Source organism: Mchenga conophoros, linkage group LG16 (assembly GCF_057382185.1).
Source record: "Mchenga conophoros isolate Kocher_MC1m ecotype Shallow Benthic linkage group LG16, M_conophoros_male_GT1.1, whole genome shotgun sequence".
Lineage (NCBI taxonomy): Eukaryota > Metazoa > Chordata > Actinopteri > Cichliformes > Cichlidae > Mchenga > Mchenga conophoros.
The window spans coordinates 23,388,400-23,415,188 of record NC_140541.1 but is presented as its reverse complement, the minus strand read 5'-3'; the positions used below and the strand labels follow the sequence as shown (position 1 = coordinate 23,415,188).

At 39.0% G+C, this 26,789-nt stretch overlaps 3 protein-coding genes across 5 annotated transcripts in view; 1 reads left to right on the top strand and 2 right to left on the bottom strand.

The window, feature by feature from the left end:
* Positions 1–21: 21 nt before the first annotated feature.
* LOC146556816 (uncharacterized) lies at positions 22–3,457 on the bottom strand. The gene is made up of 2 exons (XM_085249228.1): positions 2,653–3,457; positions 22–1,023 (listed from the first exon to the last, which is right to left on the bottom strand). Exons 1-2 carry the CDS (start codon positions 3,414–3,416, stop codon positions 879–881), a joined length of 909 nt encoding a protein of 302 aa, XP_085105354.1. The 5' UTR covers positions 3,417–3,457; the 3' UTR covers positions 22–878.
* A 2,403-nt stretch (positions 3,458–5,860) lies between these two features.
* On the top strand, positions 5,861–13,030 carry LOC146556815 (Golgi reassembly-stacking protein 2-like). 2 transcript variants are annotated; one of them, XM_085249212.1, is made up of 10 exons: positions 5,861–6,099; positions 7,519–7,599; positions 7,674–7,877; positions 7,976–8,062; positions 8,152–8,285; positions 9,360–9,492; positions 9,596–9,725; positions 9,927–10,010; positions 10,149–10,262; positions 12,298–13,030. In XM_085249212.1, exons 1-10 carry the CDS (start codon positions 5,866–5,868, stop codon positions 12,504–12,506), a joined length of 1,410 nt encoding a protein of 469 aa, XP_085105338.1. In that variant the 5' UTR covers positions 5,861–5,865; the 3' UTR covers positions 12,507–13,030. The 2 variants fall into 2 exon arrangements, with proteins under 2 accessions (XP_085105338.1, XP_085105340.1); XM_085249214.1 differs by having other exon boundaries at positions 5,865–6,099; positions 8,155–8,285.
* A 220-nt stretch (positions 13,031–13,250) lies between these two features.
* tlk1a (tousled-like kinase 1a) overlaps positions 13,251–26,789 on the bottom strand; it is a 16,726-nt gene continuing 3,187 nt past the window's right edge. For both annotated transcript variants that reach the window (XM_085249201.1, XM_085249199.1), the window contains exons 2-22: positions 24,686–24,807; positions 24,523–24,594; positions 24,106–24,144; positions 23,587–23,662; positions 23,428–23,471; positions 23,095–23,190; positions 22,916–23,002; positions 22,732–22,824; positions 22,472–22,582; positions 22,238–22,374; positions 19,917–20,105; positions 19,659–19,725; positions 18,396–18,493; positions 16,938–17,019; positions 16,767–16,858; positions 16,579–16,668; positions 16,323–16,492; positions 16,059–16,194; positions 14,631–14,742; positions 14,448–14,555; positions 13,251–14,360 (exon numbers count right to left, since the gene is read on the bottom strand). In XM_085249201.1, coding sequence (XP_085105327.1) covers positions 14,190–14,360; positions 14,448–14,555; positions 14,631–14,742; positions 16,059–16,194; positions 16,323–16,492; positions 16,579–16,668; positions 16,767–16,858; positions 16,938–17,019; positions 18,396–18,493; positions 19,659–19,725; positions 19,917–20,105; positions 22,238–22,374; positions 22,472–22,582; positions 22,732–22,824; positions 22,916–23,002; positions 23,095–23,190; positions 23,428–23,471; positions 23,587–23,662; positions 24,106–24,144; positions 24,523–24,594; positions 24,686–24,802 — 2,187 coding nt within the window. In that variant the 5' untranslated portion in view covers positions 24,803–24,807 and the 3' untranslated portion in view covers positions 13,251–14,189. The remainder of the gene's footprint in view (positions 14,361–14,447; positions 14,556–14,630; positions 14,743–16,058; positions 16,195–16,322; positions 16,493–16,578; positions 16,669–16,766; positions 16,859–16,937; positions 17,020–18,395; positions 18,494–19,658; positions 19,726–19,916; positions 20,106–22,237; positions 22,375–22,471; positions 22,583–22,731; positions 22,825–22,915; positions 23,003–23,094; positions 23,191–23,427; positions 23,472–23,586; positions 23,663–24,105; positions 24,145–24,522; positions 24,595–24,685; positions 24,808–26,789) is intronic.

Sequence of the window (26,789 nt, the reverse complement as noted above, 5' to 3'; positions counted from 1 at the left end):
AGATATAAGATCCCTTGAAAAATTATATACATGAAACTTGTATATTTTGGATACTTACTAAAACAATATATGAAAGTAATGAGAAAGTGGCCACCTTCATGAGTGAATCGCATAAGCCTTATATGATTCACTATATGAAGTAGGCCACATCTTATGCAAGTCTTTTATAAGTTTTTTCTATTTCTTTTCCATATGGGTATACTTGAGCTTGTATGTATACTTTTTACCCTGTGTGAATAAATTCAAACTTCTGCACCCAATTCTTCCTTTTTAAAGTCATTAAAATGTATACTGTAAAGTTAGAGAAATCATTAAAAGCCCCAAACTACAATATAATATTCATAATCATTATAAGAGCCTCTAAACTTCTCACCACATCTGTATGAAACTCCTGGCACTATTTTTGGTGATCCCAGCATCTGTTGACAAATTTGGGGCGGACATCATAGTAATTTAACCTTAGTTATGGTTCATACTAGGTTTTGCAATATTATTTTATAATTTTACACATTTGACTTTCTTATATATTTCATTATTTTACTATCACTTACCACACTTTATATTTTATCAAAACATTTCTTTCTTATAGCATTTTGTGAGCTGATTTTGGTCCAACTGTAATTATTACAAAAGGACATCTTAACTGTATAATCAGTGTGTTGTTTATACAGTTAAGATGTCCACAACCAACAATGAAAAGAATAAAAATAAACCTTTGAACCTCTCAAGGCGCACCCTTGTAGTTTGATCAGGTGCTTGTCGGTTTACAGAACTTCTCTGAATGGCTGACACCCTTACCAAACGCCGGGTAACTTTACAGTTCTTAATCATACTTGCCCCTTAAAAACCCTCAATAAAATCTGAAATTCAAGTTGGTCTCAGCTGCTCTCCACTCTGGATTCTTTAATAATTGAGATTTCAGCGGTGACTCTGTCTGATCTCAGTTGCCACGCACTCGCCTTCTCCATACTTTGCTCAGACATAAGCGCTCTTTCAGACTCATTGAGTCTACCTGCAGGTTTCCTGGAATCAAAATGAAAGTAGAGAACAAAAATCACTCAAGAAATCTCATCCTCGTCACCAAGATTGTTGTGGAAAAATACACTGAGCATCGACCCAAACTGACTCAGATTTATCGAAAGAAACTTCAAACCTCTGCAAAAGGATCAACACAGCACCAACGGGGTTCGTACCAGCACTGACAAACAGGCAAAATAATAACAGCTCCTCTATAGCCATACAGATACAGTGAAAATGAAAGTGTTTTTGAATTTTATTTTCTGTAAATCATTTGATTTATTTAATAAATTAAATATTATATTTTAGAGGCCGTTCTAATCTGATATTCCATTCTAGGCAAATTGACAGCAAATAAAACTAAGTACACTTTTAAAACTTTTTTTTAAATTCATTTTTATTTGAATTCAATTCAATTTTATTTATATAGCGCCTAATCACAACAACAGTTGCCTCAAGGCGCTTTCTATTGTAAGGTAGACCCTACAATAGTACAGAACCCAACAATCATATGACCCCCTGTGAGCAAGCACTTTGGCGACAGTGGGAAGGAAAAACTCCCTTTTAACAGGAAGAAACCTCCAGCAGAACCAGGCTCAGGGAGGGGCGGCCATCTGCTGCGACCGGTTGGGGTGAGAGAAGGAAGACGGAATAAAGGACAGAAAAATGTTATAATGTAATGTGGTGAAATTATTATCAACCAGGTGGTTCATGAGACAATTATTTTAAAGTAGTCTGGTTTTAACATTAACAATGAAGAATTATAATAAAAATGTAATGCATCTAGGCTACGTCCACATGTACCCAGGTATTTTTGAAAACGCAGCTTTTTAGATGCAGGTGTCAGGTAAACTTTAACGTGTTCGTGAGAAAACCCTAGAGAAGAAATTAGGTCTCTTCAATGGGGCATTTCTTTTGAAACTTTTGACAATCACGTTTTCAATATTGTCTTGGCCATTAAACATTAACTCCAGGACAGTGTTTGGATTTTTCCACTTTTGCCGGAGTTCATTGTACACTTTCACACTGACTTCTTCAGTGTTCTCTAAGGACATTTTAAGCTTTTGGGACAAAATTTTAGCCCAAATCCTGTGGGTAAACCTGTTCATGATGGCTTTATCTGCCCCTGGAGGCAATTTCCTTGCCTCATTTGCGTTGCTTATAGCGTGCAGAACCAAATCTTTAGTGAAGCTTTCAACAACTTTTACGTACTCTTCTCGGTTTTTATATATAGTGAGTACTCTTTTTGGTAAGGCCAACAGGTGTTTTGTAAATGTTGGGACAGTAATATCGTCAAGCTGTTCCCTCAGACATAAAATCAAATACTTCTCCTTGCAGTTATGTGCTTTGCAAAGATTGGTGAAAATGTCCTTGTTGATATTGGTCAGCCTTTTTGGAGATAGATCCAAATCCCTCTCGTCAATCTGAGGCCAGATTTTTTCAAGCAGGCGATCGCTGATAGAGTCGGAGTTGTGGCACCGTGTGAAGTCCTTGTATTTAGACGAGGCTTTGCCTGCGGCCTCTGAAACTACCAACTGAATAACTTTATAAACACAAATCTTTTCTTCAGACAGATAATCAGATGCCAGAGTGACATCATAAGAACCAAAATCTGAATCAGACTTATGGACTGACCTATGTAGTGTTTTCTTCACAGGCTTTTCCAGGGGGGAAGCTTCTATGTTGTCCAAGTCTTTTGAGTAGTTTTTCTTCAAAAAGCTCTTCTTCGGTTCCACTGTGGCTGCGGTGAGGGTTTGAGGAAGAAACATCTGGGACGACACAGACGCTTCCTCCTCAGATGAATCACTAAAACCAATAAAAACATTTAAATATATGTTAGGTGGCGTTGGTGCACGATGCAGTGATATTTCACTGTCAGCTGTGGATGTTTTATCAAGACTGCTCTCCTCTGCAGTCAAATGCAGCTTGAGGTTTTTTGAGTCTGAAGAGTCCTCCAGTCCTGGAGTTTCTGTTTCTTCATTATCACCGTGGTCATCTACAGAAATTTCTTTCAGGATGCTGTCCTTTGCTCCTGTTTCTTCTGTTTTCTCAGGGGACTCTGTGTCCACTGAGTGAAGACAGGCCTCATCAGTCTGCGTGGACACTGGATCTCCCTTCTCCACGGTTGTGTCCATTGCGTCCTCTAACATGGAACAAAGTTTCAACATGTCTTTCAGCAAAGTGGAAGGCAGCTCAGTGTTGCAGTACTCTGGGTTGAACTGCAGAGATTGCCACTGTGGTACAATTGTACCAAAAAAGTGGTCACCTAAGGACTTCCATGTTTCCACTGAGGTGTTACTGTGTGGAGTTGTCATGTTTAAGTTTGTATTACTATTTCTCTGACTCTGAAATGTAGAAGAGGAAATAAATTGTTGGCTGGTTGGAGTTGGACTAGGCATGTGTGCTCTTTGTAAACCAAATGCTTGGGAGTCTGGACGGCTCCTTTATATAGGTTTAAGCCCCGCCCACGTTCGGCTGCAGCCACTGTGACGTCATCCACTTTTCTTTGACGTTGAACCTTCAAAGGTTTGGGGGCGGGGTTTAACTAATACCTTATAAGTTTAAAGTCACAGTCATCTAACAACAGAAAAAATACTGATTGTCTAAGAGAAAAAAATGCATAACTAAAAATGTTTTCCATCTTTTACATCAGCAAACAGAATTCTTACTGAGCATCTTATTGTTTGGTTTAATTACTAATGCAGGAAGGTTGCTCTTGCAGCCCTGTGATGCGGTTCTTATAGTCTGCTTGGAGCTGAATGCTTTCTAATATGACATGCTGATGTTTAGCAGGTTGAATGCTTACCATCCCTAAAATGCAAAGACTGAGCAGGATTTTAAGAAGTTTTTGTATCATTAAAAAAATATACATGTGAATGTTGACAGCTTACGACAATTACTGCTACATCCCATAGCTTGCCTTTTAGTCCTAAACATAAAGCATAGCAGAACCTACTGGGAACATTAGTAATATTTGTATGTGTTAAACTTTTCTGTTGTTTCCTTGGAAACGTGTGATTTTTTTAAAAACTTGTTATACACATTTCAGTATTTTCATAATTAAGAAAACTGAATTTCTTTTCCATTTTCACTGTTTCCTAATTTTTTTTTTACATGAAATAAACTGTAAAATCAGAATTAAATTGCAATCCTTATTTGTATTTTTATTATTTCAGTATAAAGAATAAAACATTATTCTCAGAATTTATTAGAGTAAAGCCTGACTTCCTGTCTTACATCACAATCCAGCTTACAGCCTGCATAGACACACGATCAGGGTGAGCTCTTGTGGATCTGGAGACTGACAGGATAACTGATGACTGATGAGGGGAATAACAGCGCCGAGCAAGTTTATTTCAAATTATTTGATAAGAGCTGCTGCACTACAGAGATATTCAAATTTATATGCATTAATCTACTCGGTGAGCTCATGCTCTTTATAGAGCTGATGATCTCTCCCATCACAGTTTGATCATAGAGATAGTTTTTTTCATCTTCGGTCTCTCCTATCTGCTCTGGCAGAGCTATACTGAAATGAAATCAGCCATGATGTGAATAAACTAAGAATTCTACAGACATTTCTCAGTCAAGTTGATGTTACAGAAGGTGACAGGACAGGATCTTAAACTGTAGCACCGTGCTCTTTGGCAAAGCATGACAACTGATACTGTGTTTGCAGAAGGCAGTAATGCAGCAGTAATGCAGCAATTCTCCAATTTTTGTAATTTTAAGCCACAAAATGTATATAATATGTAATTGAAATACAAATTATCCACAATTCAAAATCCTCAGCATTAGTTAAACAGCACTGCAAACTAAATCCCTCTATCTTCATGGTGCATGGGTTGGTCATTTGCAAAAGAAGCCTTAACTGGACTACAGCACATTTTTTTAAATTACGATTGTCAAAATGTGACCTCACGCTTAATTTGGTGAATCTCAGCATGAATAAAACATCCCCAGACAAACTTTGAAAGGCCACAAACCTTAAATATCATAAGTCACTTTATTTAAGAACAGCAAACAACAAGTGCAAACAACGACACCAGACATGATTTGAAACTGACAACCCAAGAGATTCAAATGATTTCAACTAAATGAAACTATCACTAAAAACAATTAAGCAAACACACGGCACGTGACAAGCTTGAAACTGGGTGTGACGTCCTGTCTTATTTCAGTCTTTCCTGTTCTCCACACTGTCTGGTTTCCTAATCTGAAAATGTCAGTGAGAAAGAGGACATTTTTAGTCATGAGTCAAGTCCTGCTGGTGAGGTAGACTACGTGATCTGGAGGTGGAAGAGGCTGTTTCCGACTTTCAACTGTGCACACAGAGCAGAATCCCTTGTTTTCACAACCAGCTGGCTCATGGAGGTGTTACCAGTCACACTGCTCATGTTGAGACATGACCTGGGCTTCTCTTGTTTGACTTGCCTCACAAGAAAGTGGCTAGATTAAGTTAAAAGTATATATCTGCTGGGAGACTTTTCCCCCTTCATGTGCTTAACCTGCTTCCCCACAATGCATCGCATATGTCATGATTTATATTTTATAACCACCATGGATTCAGACTACTTGCCCCTGGGTTTTGCGCCCTTAATAAACCCGGTTATTTAAGAATATTTAATATTATGCTAAAATAATGAAGGCCAACAAACATATTTTGCAAAAGCTCACAGGCAGGAAACATCTTATTTGAAATTACACCAAAATATCGTCCTCATTAGGTCCCCCTGCCCTGAAGCACCCAGATTTAAAGCTTAAAGCCTCTCCGCCCATAATCTTATTACTTTACAAATAATCAGACCTCAAAAGACACAGATGATGAAACCCTGCTACCACAGAGGGATGCACCTCCCGCTCCTCCTCCTCTTCACTATCATCATCATCCTCATGAGCGGAAGTCCTGGGAAACCAAAGCCACAGGAAACGCGGCATGATCCGAGCCGCCTGCTAACTAATCACCTAACTAACCAGCACAGGTGTCAGTCCCACCCTGACTGTCGCACTCGGGGAAGCATGGGAGGCTCTCCGAGCGTCGAGATACCAGGTGGAGGCAAAGAGGGATACCACGTCCTCAGGGTAAGAGAACATTTTAATGTGGACGTACGGACTGTGACCTCCTGTTAGCCCGCGGAGGAGCAGCTAACGATAGGATAGAAGGGTTATTTTTCCTTTAGAGGAAGCGACCTCTACTACTGGCTAAATGCTGATGCTAGTAGAGACTTGTGTTTGACACAGACCCCGAGGAGGACTCAGACACACCCAGAAATCTCTTCACATAGCTCGTTGTCTTTATTGTAAACGGCTAGCTGTCCCCGCCTTTGAATGGAAGCTCCTGCTACGCCCACTCTCTAGCACCAACCGCTGATGTGTGAGCTTGCTAATAGCCTCTCGGTCTACACTGTTTAAATGATATATATCCATATTAGAAACTGGACACGGTTAATTGTCATTCAGACGTGCAGTTTGTGAGACAATCAGCAGATGTCCCCTCACTCCCCAGCAGACTGGATGATGCCAGAATAACCGGTGTGGCTGCTATACGTGATTTATGGAAATGGGTGTGTGTGACTGTTTTCATTTGAAAACGTTATACTCCACCAGTCAGTCCAAGCTTTTAAAGAGTTTCATCACCAGATTACACGCAGGGAAAATGGGCCACACTAAAAGTAAAATGCTAAATGTTTGCATTTTGTGCTTCAAAGATCTGTGTCCAATCAGACCCACTGATCAAGGATCATTAAGAAAAAAGGATCACTTTGAACATAATTCATTCACAGTGGGTCATTAGCTCAGTTTGTTTTAGAAAAGCCTTTTAAAAATTCTTAAAAAGATACTTTAAATACAATTCAGGGACACGAAGTTGCAATAAGACAACAACAACTCATAAAAACACTTGCCCCAACAAACAGGTGATCAGCTCTAGGCGTACCTAGATGATGGTGGGAAGGATACTAAGAAAGGGAGGAAGGAAAATAAACACCTGGGGAGTGGAGATAAGAAAGAGTGCATCACAGGCAGTCCCACACCAGCCCTGAACCTATAGCGGCATAGCAAAGGGATGGTTTTAGTGGTTTTATCAAAAAAAGGCCAGTTTGAAGCTAATGTTAAATGTAGAGAGGATGCCTGTCTCCTAAATCCAAACCGTGAAAAGAAAGAGAGCGGCCTGATACCTGAAGGCTTGGCATATGAGGTCCTTAAAAGACAATATGCCCTGAAGATTCAAGACTTTGTACGTGAGAAGGAGTAAAATAACCAGTTAAGGCTAGTTTCCAAGAAGGAGACTAATGAGTCTTCTTGGAAACCTCACTTGACACACTAGTCTTAAACCAGTGAGAGGAATGTTAAACTACACAGGAGTGTTTGCCAAAACAGAGATGTACAGGTTTTCATTGAATGCTGCTCGTCCTTTGTGACAAGGACCTGTGTGCAGATATTTAAAAGACTGGCATTAACCTGCTTTACTTGAAAACCTTCTGACCGCCTTCTAATCTGTAGGTGCAAGAGAATTCTCCCGGTCGCCGTGCGGGACTGGAGCCATTCTTTGATTTTATCATCTCAATCTGCGACACTCGGCTGGTGAGTTTCCGGTTAGGTCAGTGTTAGTCACGGATATTCCTAGGAATCATTTGGATATACTGGTTTCTTTACAGAACAGGGACAATGACACCCTGAAAGAGCTGCTGAAGATGAACGTGGAGAAGCCCGTCAAGATGTTGTTGTATAGCAGCAAGACGCTGGCAGTGCGGGAGACGACGGTCACGCCCAGCAACATGTGGGGCGGCCAGGGGCTTCTGGGAGTCAGCATTCGCTTCTGCAGCTTCGAGGGAGCCAATGAAAATGTTTGGCATGTCTTGGTGAGTGTTAGGTTCTGTCTGAGGCTGCTTTTTTGGGGGGGTGTTCTTATTTATTTCTGTGATCTCATGTGTTGATAGCTGCATGTTTTTGAGTCCAGGAAGTGGAGCCGAATTCTCCTGCATCCCTGGCAGGTTTGAGACCGCATGCAGACTACATTATAGGAGTGGACACCGCCATGACTGAGGTGCCTGCTTAAGATTTTATTTTTATTTTTTAATGCAGGAATTAAACCAGGAACAAGTTAACCTGATGTGTATTTTTGTGGTTTTTAAGCAGAGCGAAGATCTGTTTTCCCTCATTGAAACACATGAAGGGAAGGAGCTAAAGCTCTATGTTTACAACACAGACGCAGACAACTGCCGCGAGGTGGTCATCACCCCAAACTCTGACTGGGGTGGAGAAGGCAGGTATGACAGTCACTAAAAAAAAAAAGATCCACACAGTTTCTGTTGCTGGTTAAAATCTGTGAGCTTTCTTGATATTACGTAAGAGAGGAGTTTACAGTCAATCCTGCTAGTTTATTTAAGTGCAGAATTTGTTCTAGGCTATGTTTTTATTTTCATTTCTGGATTTAAAAACTGTGTTTGATATATAAGTGCTGAATGCAAAGCCATATGCTGCCTTTGTTAGTGTGGTTGTTGGTGCCAGATGGACTAATGAGTATTTCTGAAACTTCTGTTGATGTCAGAGGTCAGAGGAGAATGGTCAGCCTGCTTCAAGCTGATAGCAAGGCATCAATAACTCAAATAAGCTAAGAACACAAACTCTTTAGACATTAGACACTATAGGATTTGAAAAAGATTCCCATTATTAAGTCAGTTCTGCTGCAACATTCAGATGATAGGGTCAAAACTTGGTGTAAACAACACAAAAGCATGGATTCATCCTGCCGTTTGGCACACTTTAAGTACCAACGAACCTTTTTTTTTTCCGTTAATGCTATGGCCTGTCGTTGTTGACCATATCCATCCCTGTAAGTCTACCCATCCTCTGTGACACGTAACAAAGCTCACATCATCTTAAACTGGTTTCTTGAACATGACAATGAGTTCCCCGCACTTAAATGACCTCCAGAGTTTCAGAGCTCAATCCAAAGTGGTGGAACGGGAGATTCTCATCATGGTTATGCAGCAAATCTACAGCAACTGTTTGGTGCTATCATGTTAATATGGAGCAGAGTGTCTGAGGAATGTTTTCAGTGCTTTTTTTTGAATCTGTGCCATGAAGATTTAAGGCAATTATAAAGGCAGAAGTGGGTTCAACCCAGTACTAAGAAAGTGATGGAGTATACTTCTGCTACACATGTAGAAAGTTATGAATCATTCCACCAAGAAAAATGATACCCCTACGTTTAGGTGTATCTTGAGTTTCAGTGGGTTTGATTGTTGAAAAAGTTCTACTGTAATTTGAGTGTCAGGTTTTTCTTTTACAATGTTTCTGATGCTGCCCCTTCACAGTATTGCTCTATTTCTGCCATGCAGTCTAGGCTGTGGGATTGGCTACGGTTACCTGCACAGGATACCTACCCTGCCATTTGCTGAGGGTAAGAAGATCAGTTTACCAGTACAGACTCATTACGAACCACCTCCTTCACCAAAAGATGGCTTCACAGAGGTAAGTTGGCATCTTTAATAACTGCATCCAGAAGTAAATCTCATTTTGATGCTGTCTGGCTTCCAGCTTTTGTTAAAATGTACAAAACACTGTTGGTTACCAGGTCCACCTCTCTGCCGTCGTTCCAACTGTTCCAATTGCTGTGTCGTCTTCTGCTTCGACGGGATTGGAGCAAGGTCTCGCTAGCTTGTCCGTCAGCTCAAACCCAACATCGGTCCTGAGCAGTCATACAGGTACACTGTCCTCTCTGACTCTTTAGCATTTACAATTTGAGCTGATCTGAGGATGAAATCTCACGGAAATTAATTAGTAGTTCAAATGAAACCTAAGTGGAATAACAGAACAACAAGAGTTAAAGGCATTTAGAAACCTATAATATCTCCTCCTTGTTGTCGCTTTCTCATGTAATAAAACATATGATTATATAATTTCAGGAGTTCCTGCTGTCCCGCTGCACAACCAAGTACCCCTCTCACAAACTGTTCCACTGTCTGTCAGTCCTGCTCCAACGCTACCAGGTTGGTTAAATTACATTGGGTGTTCATAGCTCCCCAGTTTTTGTGCCAAGTACAGTCTGTAAAATTCATACTTTATGATCCATGATGCGAGTCTGCTACACCTGTCTATTTTTTCTCCCTTTTCTTTTTGTTGCATAGGCGTAATGCCCCTACCTGGAGGTCTTTCACCTTTTCCTAATCTACCAAACCTAAATGTCTCATTGCCAGATGTGAGTCATGCATTGCCACCGGGAGTTGGAATACAGCCCGCAGGTATAAATGTGTTCTGTCAAGCATGCTTGGGTTCGGATGTAAAGGCTAACGCTGATATTTTGCTTTCTTACTATCCAATGCAAATTAGAAATGTATTGTAAAGACGTACAGTGTAACGACCACTGGCAGCTGAGAATAGTCCAGCTAAATACAGTTTATTACTACTGAGTGACTTTGATGGAACACGCCCAGCTTAGTAACATTTTAGCTTTTAAAAGTGTGATGGCAGGCTCGCTGTTTTTGGTGTTCCCAACATTTGTTTATAGAAACAAATGTTTAAGGGTTTATTTTTAATATTGAGATAGCAGCGATTTAGTGAAACTTGGCTATAGGATTTAGATTGACTGACTTTTAAGTGTCCTTGAAAATTCTGGAACAGGTTTGACTTATTAACATCACTCCTTCTCCCATTTCTAGTCTTGACATGATCTTTTCATAACACAGTTAAGTGACAGAGACATTGTGCAAAGATGTATCCAACAGTTCAACCTGGTAAATTCTAACGGTTGGAAGAGGAAACAAGTATTTAAAAAAAGAAAAACAGGTTTTCTTCTTTTACAGTTCTGTAAACATTTCTATTTTTGCCTCCATTGTTTGTGTCCATTCATATTTTTCCTCTAGGCTTTGACACATACTTCAGATGTGTCATGTTGACTAGTGTATTATGTCATTTTACTGGATCCTCTGATTAATTGGCTATTAAATGTGGGTTATCTATGTCTACGTGGTTATAACATTCAAACACAGCATCAGGGTCAAGTCTGGATTCAGTATCTTGCCCAAGGATAAACTGACAAGTGGATTGAAAGAGCCGGGGATCGAGCCACCAAACATCTGATTGGCAGACAACCAGCTTCACCTCTGACCCCTGTGTAAACTGTTTCGAACTAGCCAAAATGTTCTTGAGACTTGACAGATGACAAAAGTAAAACTGAGTATAGTGTGGGTATAAGACATCCTCCTAGAAAAGCTTCAACTAGTCTTTGCATTGAATGTTTAGTCTTTAGAATACTATTCTTCCAAAAGATATTCCCTCATTTGGGACTCATGATAGAGAGAACTAAAGTCAATTAAAAATCTCCCCGAGGTGTCCAATTAGTTTGAAATGTGAGGATACAATTCTCATTGTTATCATTTCCATAAGCATGTTATTGACCCCTTGAGCCATGTAGATGGATAATGTCATCATAGAAGAGTCTACTACCATTGTGATCAATCTTTTTAATTGTCCCCCGTGGCATACTAGAATCCATAACTGGAAGGGTCAAACATTTCCTTTACTTTTCCTCCCATCCACATGTTTGCAACTGCAGTCTAAAGGACCTTTAACTATTTTACCTTATAAAAGGGATAGCTGCAGATCAGTGTAGCAGATCATCAACTAATCTGAAGGTTGGTGGCTCGATCTGTAAGCCATAGTATCCTTGGACAAGATACCGAACTCAAAGTTATTCTCAAGATTTACTGAGAATCAATCCCCTTATCATAAAGATGACATCTGATAACCACCCTGTATCCTTAATGATGAGTTGACACCACAGTATATATCCATTAAGATGTGGTTTGACAACCAAGGCAGAAATCACCCTCACTAACTTTTGATGCACACCAAGAAATTTCGTTTTTGGAAGCAAACCTGAAATGACCGAAAGTGTTCGGTTCAGAAAAGGGTTACCCCTGGTAGGCGTCCAAGGGTGAAAGGGTTAAACCAATTACTAAGTCGATCATTTTAAATCATGTGAAATTTGCTTAGTGTTTATATTTAAACTAAAGTTGTGGAAGAGTAACTTACCTTTAATATTCAAATGCATTGTTGCACAGAAACTGGATTCTGACTCACACCTCATTGAAAGTGCTTTACAAAGGCATCTTTCCAGGATTGGTTGAAATGGAAGCAAACACCGTCTGAGCCTTTTCTTTAATACTGAGTGTCGTCTCCAGGCAGGAAAAGTAGAAGTGTAGTGTCCAAGAGCTAATGTTGTTAAAGTAAAATTAAAATTTTGCTAACTGAAGGGTTTTGTGTCATCTTCTGCAGGTCTTCCACCTCTTTCAGCAATTAACCTGCCAGGTGTAGCCCCCAGTGCAACTCCTCCCCTATCCAACTTTGTTTCACCCCCAGTCTTTGCCAGTACTTCGCCTGCTTCCACTATGCTAATGAACAGTTTTCATGCCAAAACCCCCAACTCCCCATCAGTGACCACCTCTGGATCAATAAATATTACAATGTCTGCAGACTCATCTTAACAGAAAGCAAAAATTGAAGATGTTGGCATGCTCTCTGTAGAGTCTTTACACAGTGTAATCTGACCATTCACCCCAGCACTCGGCTGACAAATTCCACGTGCAAACAGACCATCAGGATTGTTGTGCGAGCTCGGCTGCAAGAATGGAACTGGTATTAAATGCAGGGCATCCAGTTTGTCCTGGAAATGGTGTGTCAGAAGAAAAGCCCTGCGTCTGAAGGCAGTTAAAGGAACTTTGAGAGCATTTTGGAGTTTAAGTTGTTCTGTGATAGAGGACATTTAAATTCTTTTTAAAATATGGAACATGGGTTATTCAAATTGTGCAAATCAGCATCTTCGCATCTTCAAGGATTACACTACTTAACGGGAGGGCTCAACTATAACTTATACTACTGGGGATCTTCCATTAGAAAACAAGGCTTGCTGGCTGCAGGATTGCAGACATTGTTTTCTTGTATTGTATGAAATTATTTGTAAAGTGAAATATTGTTACCTTGATTAAACTGATGTATTTTCTCAATGTTAGCCTCTGGTTTTTCTCATCTGTTGTGAATCTTACCTGCATCCTAGTATGTAATGTAATACTATGTAATACTAAACATAACCAGAGGGTGTCAGTATAATCACAGACATAATGGTAGGTAGAGCACACCTGAAAATTTACAGTGAATAAGCACTAAATTATCTTTTTATAGATGCAATGAGAGTGGATTATGTGCACTAAGATCAATGGGGAGAAAAAAAAAAAGTTTCCTGGTATTTATTCACTCTTAGCAGAACTGTACAATTTGTACCCGAAGTGGAACATAAAGCCCTTGAAAAGTAAGAGCAACAAAGCAGCAAAATGAAACCACTCCAGGAAACTACTCTTAAATTGGGAAAAATTTGAACTCTTTGTACACATTACTGCTGCAGCTCAAAATTTGAAAATTCACCTGTACAGCATATACAGTTTCCAATTTATCTGTTAATATTCCTGCATAGGGTTTTTTTTTTTAATACAATTTAATTTTTCTACATTTGGTTATTTTGTGCATTAAACGTAAGTATGCTGCCCCAATCTACATGACACTAGTTGCCACTTGTATGCTACACATTACATTCTCATGGCTAAGTAACTCAAATTAAAGCCTAAAATTTGTGGAAAAACAAAAAACATAACCAAAACAATTACCCAATCAATGGTGAAATCTTTGTAGTTCTACTTAACAATGACTGTCTTCTCCTCACAGTAAATTAACTTCTAGCAGCTGAATCATTTGCACCCTGGCAGGACCACATTATTTAATCTAAATGGTGGCCTGCCAAAGTCTCCCTTCGGCCCTTTAAGGCCATGTCCATCAGCAAGATCCGAACCGAGTGTCCAGTCACATTTTCTTCAAGGTATGTAGTCAGTTTCAGTGCTTTTTTTTTTTGTTAGACCTTCAACGAGATCCATTTACCCATGTCCTTTACCCGTCCCTTTACTGTCCCTCCAACTGATCAAGCCCTGGTAAACAAGTAGAAGCCTGGCACAGGTCAGAGGAGGCCAGGTGATGCCCCCCACCTGAGCCCGTTCCTTCCATCGCTGGCTGTTCCTCCTCTTACGAGCCCAAGCCTCTGAAGAGCTCTGCAGGTGCAACTTCAGTCATCAAGTTTTAAATTTTTATGCGCATTTTTGTTTTTTTGTCACAATTCAAAATTGTCAATATGAGATGTTGCTGGAGGAGGCTGGACTTGAGACCGCAGCACTCATTTGCAGATTTCCAGAGGAGCTTGATCTCCGGATGTGAGGGAGCAAGTAGGGGTCACTTCCCAGCTGGTGAACGTCGATCCGGTCCTCCTTCCTGTATGCCAGGCACCGCCGTATGAAAGCCTGAAAGTTGAAGAATGTATTCAAAATTAACAAGTCATAATGTGTGATGATATTTAAAAGACAGCAACCGTGTGCAAGTTCTGCTACCTTTGCTTCGTTACTGGAAACTGGCTTCACAGGGAACTGAACGTCGGTAGCTTTGAGTATGGTGTTCTCCTGCAGGATATCTTGTTGTGACTGATTGTGGCCAAAAGGCTGGAAAGAAGGACAACTTTATCATCAGGCATAAATTAACATAAACACTGCTAGAAGACCAGCCATCGTCCTTACCTTCCTTCCATACAGACACTGGAAAAAGATGACACCCACAGACCACACATCCACCTTGTTGGAGATCTTTGGAGGTTCTTTACCAACCACAAAACACTCAGGAGGCAAGTACCTGATGTCACAATATGCATAAATCAAAGGACAAGATTGGCACACACATTTATGGTCAGTACCGTTTTTACAATTTTAAGTTACTTATAGATTACTACAACTACAAATAGTAGTAGTAATAGTACTGTTACTACAAATGGGTGCCTATTTTATGCTACTTTTTTCTTTCCATTATACCTTGCTGAAATAAATAAAATCATGCCAGGTATCTATACTGATATGAACTGGGTAATATGTTAGGAACAAAAGGACGCCACATCCTTTGATGGAAATGAAAATTATTAACAATACAGAGAATTCAAAGACAGCCCAAAATCAAAGTGAAAAACCGATGCAGCAGGCTAGTCCAAAATTTCATCACACATCACAACTCAAAATGACACTCCGTAGTTTGTATGGTCCTATGTGCTTGTATGCATGTCTAGCAAAGTCGGGGATGCTCCTAATGGGATGCTATCCTGGGGAATATCCTCCCAGATCTGGACCAGGGCATCACTGAGCTCCTGGACAGTATGAGATGCAACCTGGTGGTGTTGGATGGATGGAAACAATGTCCTAGAGGTGTTCTATTAGATTTAGGTCTGGCAAGTGTGAAAACCAGCCAGTGGTATCGGTTCCTTCATTTTCCAGGAACTGGCTGCATACTCTCGCCACATGAGGCCGGTCATTGTCACGCACCAGGAAGAGCCCAGGACCCATTGCGCAAGCATACAGTCTGACACTGGTTCCAAGGATTTCATCCTGATGGCTAACCTGTAGCGTTTTGTCCAGTTTCCTCAAAGGATGCTCTACACAGCATGTCAAAATATGCCAAGTTTTCAGCTACAGCTAAAATATAGCTCTATTCTCTTTGTTAATAGCCAACAGAATTATCTCTTAATGCGTTGACACAACACTGCCACTGAAAGACACCGAATTCAACATTTATCCCAGGAGTTAATGCCTTTATGCTTGAGCAATTCAATGACTGGTATGAAGAAGCTGACACAAAAGTATTCCTCTAAAAATGTGAGTTACAAGGAGAGAACTGAAAATGAGTACTTAAAAGCACTTAACGCACTCTTAAACTTGGTTCCACCAGGACCATCATCGACATTTAAGGCGTTTCAGGACTGTAACGATGTTAAACACTCAATGTAAGCGTCTACTTCACAAACAGCTTTTGACACTTTCACAAGAGCACAAAACTAAATGCGGGATCTTTGTTTATAAAGAAGTACGCCTATAATATGTTACTGCTACTTTTCAGTAATCATCAATCAACATTTAAAGACAATTTTAAATGTCTGAATGTGATTTAGGAGCATTTCTTCTCACCAGTAGGTTCCTGCACCCTGTGATGTCAGGTCCATCCCATCTACGCCGTAGTTGTCATCATCCATAATTTTGGAAAGACCAAAGTCAGTGATTTTAATTTCCCCACAGGCTGTGCCATCCACCAACAAGATATTACCTTCAAATCAAAACACATTAGGTCAGAACTACAGCAGTAATCACGCTCAATCAGAATCAGAATACTTTATTAATTCCAGGGGGGGAAACTGTTTAAGACTGATCCGTTGTTCAGAAGGGGGTGTTTACCTGGTTTAAGGTCATAATGGATGATGGGAGGTTTGATTTCATTCAGGTATTTTAGTGCATTTACAATCTGCATGACTATGGACCGTGCCTCCTTCTCAGACATTAATTTATGCTGCTTCAAGTAGAAATCCAGGTCGTTGCCCTCGCAGTACTCCATAACGGTGCAAAACCTGTTGGACGGATAAATTAAGTAAGAATTACTTAGTGCATTTTTTTGACACCTTTCACATGCTATAAAATGTGCAGAGTGACTGACGTGTCTGTGTCCAGTGAGAAGTAATCATAAAGTTTCACAATCCTGGGATGGTCCAACTCCTTGTGTATTCTGTACTCTCGACATGCATGCCTGTAGAAAAGGATGATATTTATCATACCATTAGCAACCAAAGCAGGAAGGTGCTGTGCTCCCTTATAATACAAACATATTCACACAGACTAACATACTTGTGATAGTTCTCTTTTTTTTCTTCTCTCCAGTTTTTGTTAAGTTGGTGGATTTTCACAGCAGCGTATCGTTGTTCAATCAAGTCAAAAGCCTGAACGACACAGTGACAGTTAGAATAAACCTGCACAGCAACACTTATTGAGAGTATTTTTCCATGTTTAATGACTTACCTTGTAAACTTCACTAAAGCCTCCTCTGCCTAGAAGATGCAGGAGCAGGTATCTTTCATTCAACGTTGGGTGATCTTTAAATCTTTAGATTGGAGAAAAAAAAATAATAATAAAAGGAGAGAGGAGTAAAATTAAAATTTGGACCTATGTGAATCACAAATTAATAAAAAATTAGCTTTGCTAGATCAATTTATTTTAGGTTCAGTACTACAAAGACGAGCAAAGAGTCACATTATGCTGCTTATTAAAAACTTAACGGCAAGTCTTGCATAACAGTTGAAAGTGTCAAATTTCAGCTCCAAATACTGCACAGATAAATAATTTCACCCAGCTTCTGCAACGTTTTAAGAGGTCATTTTTCTGACTACAGGTGTAATCATGAACTGCTGCACACGACGGTTTACAGTAGAGTTCAGCGAGTGAGATAAAGGAGCAGCATACTGCATTATAGCTGATATACAGACATGAATAAATGAGGGGGGAAAAAAAACAAAGAAATTCTGTTGCTTCTAGCACCTTCTCATTTTAGCTATGGCCGTCTGTGTAAGACAAGTAAGATGTTTTGGTTATAAAAGTCCAAATTTTAGCTGCTCAAACACTGTTTAGATGTTAACGTGCAGATTTTATGAAAACATTTCAGTCACATTTCAAAATCCAATCACTCTCAAAAGAAGCAAAAAATAAATACGTGATAATCCCTTTATTTTTATATAGCAAGTTCTTCAGTAAAGTGCAGGCAAGCACACAATATAAGGAGAGAGAAATCTGATGTGATCAATAAACCGAAGCACAAAACAGCAACCTCTAATTTAATTTTCGGTCTCAAAGCTCCCATAATTTTTAATTTCACTTTTAACGCAGCTGTAGTCTGTGTGAATACAATCAGAATTAATGTAATACTGCCAACCATATTTAGCAGCTTGATGTGCCAACGACAGGACACTTGCTATTACTCTAAGGACATTGCAAATACAAGTAATCCACTGGGTCTTCATTCCCCCCGGATACTGGAGTACATAAAGACTTATGGGCTGCAGGAGCAAACGCAGAACAGACATTTTGTTCGGTTTGCTCATAGCTAATGCATCTCTGAGTTAGCAGACATGGATCTAGCAGGGAAATAATGGCAGACTGAGCTGTTCATTCAGAATTCAAGAGGATGAATCCGTTTGCCAGCTGGGGTGGGGTGGGGGGTGGCGTTAACCCATTCTGACACCACAATGGTCTATAAATCAGAACAGCAAGTTCAGACACACTGAATGTGACAGAGAAAGGAACAGACAAAAAGAGATGGGCTTCCCCCCCTCATTTTGTGGGTCTCACAACACACGACGAGAAGCTTAATTTCACATAATACAACCCTTTATTATTCGACTGTGGACGAGGACTGTAGCCTTGCTTGTACATCGTGTTCCAATGTCAATGCAGCAAATGTCAAGGAAAGTGATTTAGACTCACTGTGAGCTGTCTTCGTTATTTATTCTCTTCAGTTCCCGAATGTGAAGGTTGCGCACTCTCTCCAGACGCTCGAGCTCTGCCTGGATCTCAGCTTCTTCCTATAAATGATTCAAACACACAAACACACAAATGCACAGAAGGAACTTCAGAGCACTGACTACAAGGAGAGTTCATCAAAACCCACTCATACACATGACGAGCTCGCAATTAAATATTAACATCTGACTTGGTGCAGAGTCCGTTAGGGCTTTTCAGTGAAGCTTTTTTCCCATGAAAACAATGAGTAAATTGACCTTATATTCTTTGCACAATCTTTACTAATGGAACAGGATTTTCAATCAGGAAACTGAGGAAAAAGGTGGAAGAGATAAATGCAGAAAGTTTGGCCACAAGCTAAAATCTAAATAGATGAACAGATTTAAAAAGTCAAAGTTACAGTTCTTTATTGTTATTTTAAATAGCATTAGCATTTTTTACCCCTTTTACAAAGACGTCGGTCATTGCAATTTCTAAGGCTTGTTTACAACCACTGGGAAAGGTCAGGTGATGCAAATTTCAAAGGTTTATGAATATACCAAGTCAACCTTTAGCCCAAAAATATGCAGCCATAGCCCAAAAAGTAGGAGAAGGCTATGCCTCTGCTGTACAGCCACATCTGCTCAAATTGGATGTTCATGGAAGGCTCGGTACAGTTGGCCACATTGAGAGGTGCACGCTAACAGTTATGCCTCGGCCCCACGCAGTTCCCCTGCCTAAACCTCATCAAAAATCTGTAGTCATACCTAAAAAGAGCAGTGAATGCAAGATAGCCCAAGAATCTGACAAAACTAGAACCCTTTTGCAGGAAGAAGGAAACAAGTTCCTCAAACAAGTATTTAGGTGGCTTTTAAAAGTAACCACTCTCACCAAAGGGGGTGTTACTAAGCAATAAGGGCCATGCGTTTAAGTGTATAGCACTCAAAAAGGAAGACATCGGACCTAAAACCCAGCACTGCAATGTTCAATTTTTCTATTTTTTGCCTTTTGTCATACATTTTATTCCATTATAATCTACATTTTTATTAATATTTTATCTTTTTTAATTGATTCATCCTACTTTTAGGCCATTAATGTTTTGTCTGTTTAAATTTCTTACTGTTGCATATTTATTTTGTTCTTTTACTTTGTCAATTATCTGTCAGGCACTCTGAACTATATTAACTTGATTGAACAATCAAACAAAACGTCACAATTCTGTTTACCAGGCTTCATATTTCCACAAACCTTTTTCAGATGTCCAAGTCGCAGTTTGAAGATCTCTTCCTGTTCATGGTACTCTGCTAATGTCAGCCTTTCAAGGATAAGAAAGCATATAGAAACAAAGCATGAGCCTAATTTAACAGTGCGTCTTAAGTTTAACACTTTCAGTTAATACTGTGCTACATGCTGTTAAAATCTGCTTTCCTGGTAAACATGAGGTAATAAAGCAAAACACGGGGGAAAAGGATCCTACACAACACATACACAAGGGTGTGGACTTACAGCTGAGGTAGGCTGGGTTTTAGAAAGGGATCGTTTTCTGCTCCATTCACCGCCTTGGTTTTCCGTTGCTTTGGCTCAGAGTTTGTGGTTGGTGTTTGGGAGTTGTTGGAAGATGGAGGTTTCCTCTTGGCAAGAAGTTTCCTCTGCCTCTCAATGTCTTCTCTCTGTTGGTTTATCCACTCCTGCTGCCTGCCGAAGGACATATTAAAGCTGTTAATTTTAGAGGTACAACTACATTTTAGAATTTTCAACTTGAATCTGACGATGGAAATACTGCAGATGAAGGCTGCAATGCAAAACTCAGTGAAATTATACTAAAAATACTAAGTCTGTTTTGACAACATGAGGTTAAATCTACTCTTAAGCGAATAATGTTAAGAAGTGACGTGGCAGCTGTCCTAGGAAATGAAGCCTTGGAGCTGAGCTTACAACCCCCAACTTTTCAGTAGCAGGGGAATTAAATGTGCATGTAATGTGCAGCTTTAAGGTGTACGTGGAGAGCTAAACTTAAAATATGCAAAGCTTAATAAATAAATGGGAGATAAAAAATGAAAGTTGCTAAAGTTATTCCCATTTACAAAACCGGTGAAAGACATCATTTTACAAACTATAGACCAGTGTCAATACTCTCCCAGTTCTCTAAGATACTGGAAAAACTCTTCATAAAAAGATTTGATAGTTTTGTGGAAAAATATGAATTAATGACAGATAGTCAGTATGGGTTCAGAAGCAACAGATCAACAGCTTTGGCACTGATAGATTTAATGGAAAAGATAACGGAATGTATGGATAATAAGAGGTATGCGCTCGGAGTTTTCTTAGATCTAAAGAAGGCGTTTGATACTGTTAATCATGAAATTCTATTAAAAAAACTGGAAAAGTACGGGTTTAGGGGAGTGGTTTTGGAATGGTTAAAAAGCTATGTAGGGAATAGGCAACAATATGTACAAATAAATGAATATAAATCTAATTTGATGGATATAGCTTGTGGAGTACCTCAAGGTTCAGTACTGGGTCCAAAAATGTTTATTATGTACTTAAATGATATCTGCAGAGTATCGGAGATTTTAAAGTTTGTAATATTTGCAGATGACACAAATATACTGTGTTCAGGTGTGGAGTTGCCACAGGTTTTGGGGATGATCACACAGGAATTAACGATATTAAAGAAGTGGTTTGATATAAATAAATTATCATTGAATCTAGATAAAACCAAATTTATGTTGTTTGGAAACCAAAAGAAAAACATCGAAGTAGAAATATGTGTTGACAATGTATATTTAGAAAGAGTAAATGAAATAAAATTTCTTGGGGTGATCATTGACCACAAGCTCTGTTGGAAGCCACACATTACTTATGTTCGGGGGAAATTGGCACGGGGCATTGCCGTCCTGGGGAAAGCAAAGCATATGTTGGATCAGAAAGCACTGCACATTTTATACTGTGCTTTACTACTGCCATGAGCTACTGTGTAGAGGTCTGGGGAAACATACAAAAGTAACCCACAAACAATAACTATAATACAGAAAAGGGCCATTAGATTAATAAATAATGTAGGGTACAGGGACCATACAAATGCACTCTTTGTCAAAATGCAAGCTATTAAATTCCAAGACTTGGTGAAGCTTAAAACAGCGCAAATAATGTATAAAGTAAGAAATAAATTGCTTCCCAAAGAAATCTGTAAATTGTTCATAGAAAGAGAAGGTGGGTATAACTTAAGAGGGAAATGGAATTTAAAAATACAAAGTGCTAGAACAACTTTAAGAACTATGTCTATCTCAATTGCAGGAGTTAAATTATGGAACAGTCTAACAGAAGAAATAAAAGACAGTCAAAACATAAAACAGTTTAAAGTAAAATATAAAAACCTAATTTTAAATAAGTATAAGAATGAAGAAAACGGGGTTAACCCAGGACGGTAATGTTGCTGGTAATGGTGTTGCGGTTCTTTTTTTTGTTTTGGTTTGTTGTTTTTCCATAACTTGTGTATCTGCAAATATACACATTCTGTATTTTTCATATGAAAGAAACTATACTGTGGTGGGGCTTGCTAATTTCTTGTTTTTGATTTATGTATGTTATGTTTTGTTTTACTTCATATGTTTCATATGTTGTTTGTTTAATTTAAGACAAAAAAAATTAAATGAATGAGAGGTAAAACTTGAGGGGGTAGGGACAAATAAGTAAATACTTCAGCCTACTCCTTTTCAAACAAATAATGGAATGATATTTTGTAATGATTGTGAAGGCACATGTTTGAAATGTTTGAAATAAAAATGAACTGAACTGAACTGATAAACAATTTAAAAGCTTCTCACTTGACAAGGTTTTGGAAGGCATAGCCATCTGTCCACTGCTCTGTGAATGAGGCCCCATGTCTCACTGTAGTAAAGTGGCCTAAACGTAGTCTATCCTGCATGCTCTTCTCCCGACAGGCCTGCTTCTCCTGGGTGCTCTGAACAACAACAACATAAAATACAGCATGCAGGTTCACAGCCACACAAACATTCCTGATTTTAATAACGCAGGCTACAGAAAAAACGCTTGTTTACCTTTTCTATAAGTAACTTCTTGCTCATGGTGATGCACTTATTCAAGCGTTCCTTGTATTTCTCAAGTAACTTTTGCTGTTCATCTATCTGTCTCCTGAGATCACAGTTTGCCTGTGAAGCAGAAAATGACACTGGATAAGCAGACATAGAAACAAAATGCTTTACTAAACACATTTACTATAAAACTGAACTCTGGGAAGTTTTATCCACCTTGTTTTTAAACTTGTTCAGTCAATAAAACAGTAAGATGTCCCTCTTACCCTTAACAGGTCATCTATCCTGCCCTCCTTCTTCTCAAGGTCTAGATTCTTGGTGCTTTCAAGGGCAGCCAATTTTAACACTGTCAGGTCAGTCTGGAGTGAAAAACAAAAGGAGTTAAACACTTGTCATATCAAACATGTTTTAAGAGTGAATGCAGAAAGGCTTTGGTTACAACCTCCTCACCTGAACAAATTTGACTGCTAGTTGCTTTGGATGTGCCATATGGTCCCCAAAAGACAGACTAGTAGGAGATGAGCTATTTTGTCTAACCTAGAACACAGAGAGTGATGATATTTTATTTAAAAACAGGTCAACACTATGGTGAGCTACAAAAGAGTTATTTTGTTATTATCACAGCTTACAGAAGTGCCCTGAGTCGAGTGGGAATGTGAATTCTGGGGCGAACGAATCACTGGTGGGGGACCTCTGACAGGACTGGACCCATTTCCTCCCTGGAACTACAAGATGAAAAGAGAGGATAAGTAGCACCGCTGCCTAAGATCTGGTAACAGTAGACAGCCAGTGGGTCCTTTTATTTTACTGTAATGTGGTTACAGACAGGAAATGGATTACGCCTCAGATCTTCAACAGGCTGATATAGCACACATTATTTTCTGGGCACTATATATTCATCTATAGTGCCATGAAGTATACTGTTCATACTTCATATATGAAATATCTGACACAAAACTTACATCGAAATAATCACTTATTTTGGGTCCCCGCACAGTTGATTTTCCTAAAATCAAGAGAAAGCAGGGATGAGTGTTGTGATTTATCAAACATATTTTATTGGAATAACACAAACAACAGGAGTAAAATAATTATAACCGGTATAACAGAACAACACTTACCTTGGCTGCTCTCTGACTGGATCTCAGGTTTCCTTTTTCTGCCTCTAGTTGTTTCAGTCTGTTTCTTCTCTGGGGTCTGAAACATTAAATTTAATTTGGTATAATTTTACAGTATGATTACTGCACAACGGACACTCTGAACCTGAACTGCTGCTGTATTCTCTATATAGTGATAGCTTTTTGTTTCCAATGGGTATTTATAGATATTCATGCTTTATATACAGAATAAGTAATATTACAATAGATGTTTGGAGCTGTAACGGCCTTTTTTTAAAGTCCCCAATAGTCCAGGTTAACAACAGTCAAGAAATGCAACAAGTTCTGGAATAATAAAAGTACTTTCCTAATATCTGAAAAATATTTCCATTATAAATATTGGTCTTTTGAAAAATATAAATAAATAGCATTGTTTCGGTCATGTTGAACCTAGAGGGATCACTGCAAACACCAGTGTTGACCAGACAAATCTCCAGCCTTTAAATGCAAAATATTCGTTTTCAGATCTGATAAATTACCCACCGAATAAGCAGGAGAGCTCCCTCTTTTCACATCAGACCCCTATAATGACAAGGAAAGCTTTAGACCAAAACTTATTACCCATGGATAATAAGTGACCAGACTAACAGTGAAAAGCATTTATTGCAAGTGTACTTCATTATTAAATAAAATCTTTATTTAAAAAATTATTAATTAATAGTATAAAATAACCACCAGTATGCAAGTAAATGACAGTTCAAGACTACATTAAAAATATATTGTTTAATTTAACAATATTGATACTGGAAATATTGGTATCATTTCCAGAATAAAGGTTATATAATAATGGAATGCTTAAGATTAGCGTGCAAAGGACACAAACACTTGTGTCAAGCATGATTAATCTGGACAGTGTAAATGTGATCAGAGTAGCTCCCACATAGGATTAAAGATATTTACCTCCGACTCCTTGTCACTTGAAGATCCTAGACTCCCAAAACTGTGATTTGAACATTCATTATTGGTCAAGCCCTGAAATAAAGAGAGACAATTAATAACCGAGTCAACACTACAATAGGAAACACTTAAACAATAAATAAATACGTCCTCATTTCTGACTCACTTTGGTTCCCCCGCTTGCGCTGCCAGTGCTGCCCCCTGTGCTGCCGCTGACTCCGCCCATAAAACGAGCCTCCAGCAGCTCCTGTCTCCGGGGGTCCAGGCTGTGCAGCTCCTCCATGGTGCCTGGGAGGATTAGCAACAAATCACAGTGTGTCTCCGTTATTCAACGATCAGCTTAATTGAACCCATTTACTGCCCACTCGAGTGGGCAAATGACACAGCAGCAGTAAGCTTATGAGATTTGAGTCTAGATCAGAATGTAGGCCGAGACCAAATTTCTGCCCGCTCCCTAGTGGCATCCCCAAGGCAGGTTTTGCTATATTTATTCATCAAGTACTGAAGAGATAAGCTAGTTGTGATTATGGTTACACCAACTCTACAGGTAAAAGCCTAATACTTAAATAACAAAAATATTCAAAAGAACGCGTTATATTCTCCAAATGCAGAGGCCACATTCAGAAATTTTCTGTTTTGTTTTTTTTCTTTAAATCATGAGAATCCAAGGGCAACATTTCAAATGCTAGGCAATGCTGCTCACAGCGCTCCTGCGGGAATGATGCAGGAGCACCATGGGCTTTGGTGTTGCTGCAGACTCAGAGGTGCCTGCTCACTAAATCTGTGCTGTAATGAGACAACCATTTTGAAAGGGTTATGGAGGTTTGGCACTGCATCCAAGCTTAGTACAGTAGGTAGGGATTTTCAAAATCCATTTAAGAGTAGGAAAGACAAGAACGCACTGAATATGTTTAAAATTATACCAGCTAGGATTATAAATGTGAACTAAAGATCGAGGATAAAAAGTCATCTTGTAGCATTCAGCGACATGAATTGTTGGAGGATATGTATTACAAACCACTGAAACCAAAATACACGTACTTTTGCTTAAAATATTTCAGCAGTGCAAGAAGAAACCTACAGAAAAAAAAAAGTCTCTCTAAACGGAGTGAAAGAAAAAATAGTTACAATTCAAACGTGATTGCCCTGATTATCCCAGATAACAAATACAAATTAAACCACACAGTTTCACATGAAAAATAAAATCTTCAATGATCTCAGGACTGAATCTGCACTTCATTTAGACCCTGAGGACTTCACATAACAGTTTGCGCACACAGCTAAACAAAAAGTAATTTATTACATCCTCTCAAACCAAACCCTGTCTCCTATTATGGTATGATTTGCAATACATCTGCAAACACAAAGCAACTTAACAAATGGGTTGTAACAGACAGAATACAGCTGGCTCGCCAAACGATACTGACATGAAGCCATTTCCCAGATAAGCACACAAAAAAAGAAGTGTGTCTAACGTAAAAAGAATCACGTGTCCTGTCGTTAATTAAAATCCCTTCTTTACCAATCGTGTCATTCACAAAAACAGCTCCAACGTGCTGTTATACTTTAATTTTCTGAAAAGTCAATAGCTACTTTTAAGAATTAACCAGGCTAGGATATTTTTACTTCCAGCATGCTATCAACACCTCCACAGAGAAGCGTCCGTTACCTTTTTTAAATAACCACCACGGTGATCGCTTTAGGCAAATTCTATCTGAAAACTTTTAACTGATGTATTTGCTATCTTTATGTGTATTCAGTAACACATTTAAGCTGAAAAGAGACCTGTTATTAATGTAGTCTTCTAATTTACATTTACTAACACTATATTGTGATCGATAGTTACACTTAGTGAAGTATTTGTGGTGCTATGCATCAAGTCTAGCACCACAGAAGCCATGGAACTGTAAGCCACAATCAGCATTTGCCTCACTGAAATTTGATCAATACGTGCATAATACTGTCATATTTATGCTCTGCAAGCAAGATATAAAATAACAATGATTACACTGATGCATCTGCTTAGCTTATTATAATCACTACTTTGCCCTAACCTCTTGATTAAGACTTAATAAAAAGGTCAAACCGTCATGAATCTGATAATGTTAACTACCCTTTGCAACCACCCGATAGACCTTGTTTTTTTTGTTTTTTACTGAGAAATACCTTATTAAAAAATAAATAAATAAAAATTAGGCAACCCGCACATGTTTCTTCCTAACATTGTCATGTTTGTGGATCTGTAATTTCCCAATTAAATTCTGCTCGAG